General features: G+C 42.5%; 1 protein-coding gene across 1 annotated transcript in view; it reads right to left on the bottom strand.

Moving 5' to 3' along the window:
* The window catches only part of otog (otogelin), a 98,881-nt gene that overhangs the window by 67,932 nt on the left and 24,949 nt on the right, over positions 1-6,000 (bottom strand). Inside the window, exons 15-17 of the mRNA XM_079497409.1 lie at positions 3,972-4,117; positions 2,054-2,186; positions 1,012-1,189 (exon numbers count right to left, since the gene is read on the bottom strand). Of these exons, the coding sequence (XP_079353535.1) occupies positions 1,012-1,189; positions 2,054-2,186; positions 3,972-4,117 (457 nt within the window). The remainder of the gene's footprint in view (positions 1-1,011; positions 1,190-2,053; positions 2,187-3,971; positions 4,118-6,000) is intronic.

The following is a 6,000-nucleotide window of genomic DNA, read 5'->3' as shown; positions in this document are numbered from 1 at the left end:
GTATGCGCATGCATAAAGTGAATGGCAAAAAAAGGGAGTTTAACGTTGTTTAACATTGTTTAATACAATATCAGATAGGACTTTTCTTGTTTGGATGTATGGGCTGTCAAGGCCATGAAAGTAGGGTTTTTTTTGCCACTCAATAGGCGTTCCCGCATAACTTCCGGATGATGATGTCACGCGCATACCCTCTATAATATCTCAATGAACATCATTCATTCTGAAATGTTCAACTGAAAGAAACTGGAGAACACCTTAATATAATAACATTAAGTACTAAATCAAATTTCCATGTAGCTGTTCTGAAGAGTTTCATCTGGTGTAAATAATCAACAAACAGGGAGTGTTTTAATCAATACTTTTCTACTGCGTGATTGCAATTCCACCTCCCCATCCCCCACTTCAAAAGCATGATGCAGCTCTATTGGCTGGCACTTTAGCGGACAACTTTGATGTATATCCACTTACGGCTGTGAGCAAACATCCGCCCTTTATGGCAGCCATTACTGGGTGCTACAGTGGCTCTCCTATTCGGCTAACAGTAAATTCCTTGTGGAGGTGGCACGTCCAGGCGCGGCCATCTCAGTTGGGCGCTCAGCTGTCCCCTCTAAAAGAGGTGATTAGGGAGGGCAGCTGTTTGATGCTGAGCCGCCTGGCCAGTGTGCATTACAGAGAGAGAGAGGCAGAGAGCACTTCTCTACAACCTCCCTCTCTGGCTCTGAAACAAGAGTATCCTCTCTCTCTTTCTGCCTGCATGAAACTCTGTCATTTACTCGTCCCGCACCCTTGTCTCTCTTGTTCACTCTGTCTCTCTCTGTCTCTCTCTCTCTCTCTCTCTCTCTCTCTCTCTCTTATTTCATAAAACTCTGTCATTTACTCGTTCCCTTTATCGTTAACGTCATTGTCCTCTCTCACTCCGTCACCGTCTGTCAGCCCAGAGAAACGTTGGTAAAACCAGTGGGGGATAGAGTAGAGGTCAGGGGTCATCCCGATCACAGGGGTTGCACTTACAGGAAGTCGTCCTGGATGTTGCCGTTGAAGGTGCCACAGAGACCCACCGTGTTGTCCTTCCACTGACCGTCCACCTGAAGGTACAGGCGGCACTGCGTCCAGCTGTACTGCAGCGCCAGGCCCAGAGACGTCTGGACATGGAGGAACATGGACGACAGCTCCTGGATGTGGAACACCTCTGGAGGAGAGGAGAGGAGAGGAGCGGAGGGGAGGGGAGGGGAGCGGAGCGGAGCGGAGAGGAGAGGAGAGGAGAGGAGAGGAGAGGAGAGGAGAGGAGAGGAGAGGAGAGGAGAGGAGAGGTTTGCCTTTTCGCTACGATAATAAATCACCATCTGACACATATCAGCTCATATTGTTTAAAAGGAAGCAAAACGTGTGATTCCTGGTAAGGAATTGGTGAATCTCTGTTTCACCATGAGCATGGGGTTCTATTCATGATAGGTTTTGCCATTTGCAGTTGTCATTTAATGACAATCACGAGCTAATTGACTACAATTACCTATTTCTTTATTAATGCTACAGACTACTAACAGAGCTTTACTGGCTTTTTCTTTTTACTATTTGGCCACAATAGTTTTGAATCACATTCAAAACTATAGTGTCATATAACAAGGTTTGTAGAATCATTTTCTTAATCATGCCAGATCCTTTGGGGCAACACGATTCACAGGGTTTTTCTGACATATTTCCACACAAACATACAAAGGGCTGTTTACTTGAGCATGAGAACAGCACAGTGCGAGCAAAGGGGCTATGCTCCGAGGGACATCCTTGTGTGCAAAACAATGTCACCGATAACAGTGTCCTGAACAAAGTCCAGCATATTATGCGAACATAACCCATTCAATCTAAGGGTTAGGTTCACAGACTATGCTGGATGTTGTTCAGAAACATTGTGTTACCACACAAGTTGCATTGTGTTGCACATAACAATATCCCTTGGAGCATATTGGCCCCTTTTGCCGGTCAGGACGAGCCCTTTGCAGCACCAAAACAACATGTGGACAATGAAGAGAGCGTGACAGTGGGTATAGAGTGTTACCGTCAGAGTAGGGCAGTGAGATGCGGTATTGTCCAGACATGAAGACCTCCCCCAGGTGGCTCAGTGTGATCTCTGTCCTTGGGTCCTCATCAATGACCAGGGAAACTGATTGGATGCAAGCCCCGTCTAGGTTCTGCAATCGAAAAAGAGATGGTTTGACCACAAAGTGACTGCTGTTTGTCCTGAGGGGCGACAGATGCAGAGGTTGAAATTATGCTGGGGGAGGGGGGACCTTCTTCAAAGTGTTTTCCCTGAATTCCTCACAGGATCGTTCTGAAATGCCTCTACTTTAAAGTCTATGTGGGACGGATGGTCGGTTGGTCTGTCAGTGGGTGAAATGGGCAAAGTATGGGGCATGATGATGGGGTGTCTCAACGCAGAGCCCGGGTCTCTTAAGTTAGAGCGAGTTAGTGTGTCGGGAAGTGAGTGGAGTGACAGTAAGCGATCTGGCCACAATGAATCGTCTCTTTCATGAGCGCCACAGCACAGCGGCCAAGACTTCGAGTCCATCTACCACTCCTGCACCCACACACTCCGCCATGCTACCCCTACCCTTCCCATCGCTAACTTCCTAAAGTGATTCCTCAACACAGACACCATCCACCCCCCGGCGACACCCCCTCCCCGCCATCCTCTCTTCACCTCTACAACTACAAAGCCATTTCGAGCCTGTGTCTCTCAGGAGCAAGATAAGGTAGTCTTGTCGGTTTTGGCTGTTCAGATATGGCACAGCTAGGGGTCCATCTGCTCTGATGCGTGTGACATTGTATACAGGGGGGGGGGGCGCTGCCCATGCATTGAGTTGGCTTGTCAGCGGCTCAAAGGCTGCTGGGAAACTGGAGGCTCAGAGGAAAACCAACGCTGTGTTTTCATGGCTTTTCATGTTGTATCCGTCTGTCAAGAGTTTGACGGGGCAATTTCCAGGAGGATTCCATCATCACTCATCTCAAGAATCAAGAGGGTTTATTTGTCATCACTCATACTACAGTTGGGTGCCACCGATATTGTCCCTTATCATTTGACCCATTTAGGCCTGACCTCAAAATTTTAAAAAATCCTTCTAAATCCTCCAGTTTTCTGAAATAAATATTTTCACGATTTTTCAAAAATAGCAGACCTACAAGCTCGTAGCGCGCCACTCGGTGGCGCGCTATGAGCTTGTAGATCTGCTATTTTTCAATAGCTAAATTATAACATAATGTTTAAAACACCAAAAGGGGTTCCCGCCTAAAATGGGTTAACTGTCCTTTTGCGCAGATCACGCAAAACTCAGCAAAAAGAAAAGGACAATATCGATGGCCTCCAACTGTAGGTACAAGCAGCGAAATGCTTGTGTGAGAAGTCACAAATAAACCCTTTTGATTCTTGATTCACTTCCCACATGCAGTGCACTGAGATGGTTAGGGATCTTTGAACCTGGAATCCCTATTTTGGGCATGTCATTATAGGCGAAAACTTCAAAACGTTAATTGTCAGTTAGGGTTATTATAATAAATAACTGAAAATCATCTGACAGTGTAGTGAAGTATACTAGATATATTGTAGTTAGTACAATACAGCTGCTGTGGTACAAAGCTGCTGTAATACAAAGAATGGTACTTTGTACCACTCTTTGTATTACAGCAGCTGTAGCACTGCTATAATTGGACTCTTCTTTGGGTACGTTTGACTTCATTCTTCCAAATACATTTAACATTAAACATTTGACATTAAACATTTGACATTCTCTTATTTAATTAACATGTTTCACAGTAGAATAAGAGTACCTACTTCTTTGAAGTGACTCTAATGAATGAAAATGTTTTACTGAAGTAGATCAGTCGTCGTCTTGTTGATTTGGGATAAGTAAGCTTCTAAATAGTGCTTTTACACAGTAAAGACTCAAGTGTAAATTGAACTGAATAACATTCAGACTCACGGGGCCACATGGGGCATTCTGGATGGTGACCGTGAACCTCCCTGAGTTGTGACTCTTGGCCAGGACATATTGACACGTTGCTGGGAAGGAGTAACTCCGACCGTCAAACGAATGGAAATGCATATCTCCGGTTACAGAACACTCTCCTGTGGAAAGAACAAACAATGCAAATGTGATCAAGGGTCAACCAGTAAACCAGTGATTCTCAAACTTTTTTTTAAGACCTTCAATTTATATTATTATATATTATTATATATTATATAATATATATTATTATATATTATTATTATATATTATTATATATACTAATATGTATTAGGCCACAGAAACCCCAATTGATAGTAGCCACTGTGTTACCCCTGGTTCCCCAAGCTTCACTGTACAATCCCTTGAGTTAATTAAACCTCAGAGTGTACAAATGTACACAGAGTTACAGACCTGTAAGGGTACATTAGTTCCTACTAGTAATCAATCATTTAAAGGACCTATAACATAAAATTCAACTTTTTCTATTTATTTTGTGTTTTTGGGGCTCCCATATGTGTTTTCTATCCCCACAAATAACCAATTTTGAACAATCAGGCTTTCATATCATATGGGTGCTTTAATGGAAATTGCTCTCAGGAACAGCTCGACTGATTTTGGCCTCATCGTGATGTCATCAATGTCACCCTACTTTGTATAATTCCACCTCTTCTTCAGTCTTCAGTTCCAAATTTGCATTTCCACTTTGTTTACAATGTCCGCCATTGTTGATTTTCCAAGCTGGCATGGAATGGAAACAAGCCTGGTTTTATCTAGCATCAGTATTATAATGACTCAAATATCGACCTCAGGACATTGTGGTACTGCAGCTAAAACTGCTTTCAAAGTCCAGAAAGAAAAGACAAGGACTGGTTATATCAGAGTGGTGATTGAGGCTCAAACAATAGAATTAAGTTTGAGGGACATAGACAATATGATATTAAATATTACAGTTTTAAAATGCATATTATTTGCGCTTTAACCGACTAGAAGCCCCTAAAGGACCCCACATTGAGAACCAGTGATGTAAATGCTGCAGGAATGGAACAGATTTTGTAAGTTGTTGTTTAACATTGATCATGTTTACTCCTGCACACACTGGACTCTAGGAATACCAAACGACTCGCCCCTTTACCAACTCGCCCCCGCGAAGTGTTTTAATGTAGTTCAGTTAATTTAGTATTTCCCTCCCTCTCTGAAATCTGAAATTATGTTGTATACAGATTAATTTGATTGAATAGTAGTCGATCTCTATACTCTATAGAAAGAATAACATGACACAGAGACGGTGACTGCTTAATTAAGTTAATTTAGGACCTTCTAGCAGTTCGTTTTATTAAACACATTTCTTCCATGTAGCCCATGTTTTGTAATGGCATCATCATGCTATTATGCCCGTGGATATACAGAGTGAACTTAACAATGATAAATTAATATGATAATACCTTTTATATAATCACCAACATGAATTATGTTTGTTATTTACAGCTAGAGTAGTGGGGCGAGATGGAAAAGGGGCGACCGTACCTGTTACCGACTCTAGCATTGGAGGAATTGGGAGGACCGTTCCCTTTTTTTCCCTCTTAAAAAACATACAAGTCATACATTTTATCCTGCTTTCTCATTAATGGTTATCTTTGCCTGCTGTCTAAAATAGCATCCTGCAATGTTCTATTGCACTAATGTGAATCATGTGTGTCCATGTACAGTGTCGATAGTGTTGCGTCAAATGTCAACACAAACAGAATCCCTTGAATAAACCTCATACACAGTAACATTCTTGGTGTTCATTTAACTCAAGAGATTGTACCAAAATGGGCACTTTTTGGTCCATTAACACAGTATGATTTTTACAGCGTATCTGGCAAAACAAATTATAATTAATTTAATCTTCTTTGTATCTGTTCTTCATTTAGATAAAAAATTAAGTTAGAAATGTGAGACGGCGGCCTGGGCCATGGCTCAGTGGTCCAGGCACCTTGGCTGATAATCCAGTCTGGCAGTG

This window comes from Electrona antarctica (assembly GCF_951216825.1).
Source record: "Electrona antarctica genome assembly, chromosome: 3".
Lineage (NCBI taxonomy): Eukaryota > Metazoa > Chordata > Actinopteri > Myctophiformes > Myctophidae > Electrona > Electrona antarctica.
The sequence above is the reverse complement of the archived record's forward strand: the minus strand, read 5'-3'. Positions and strand labels throughout refer to the sequence as shown.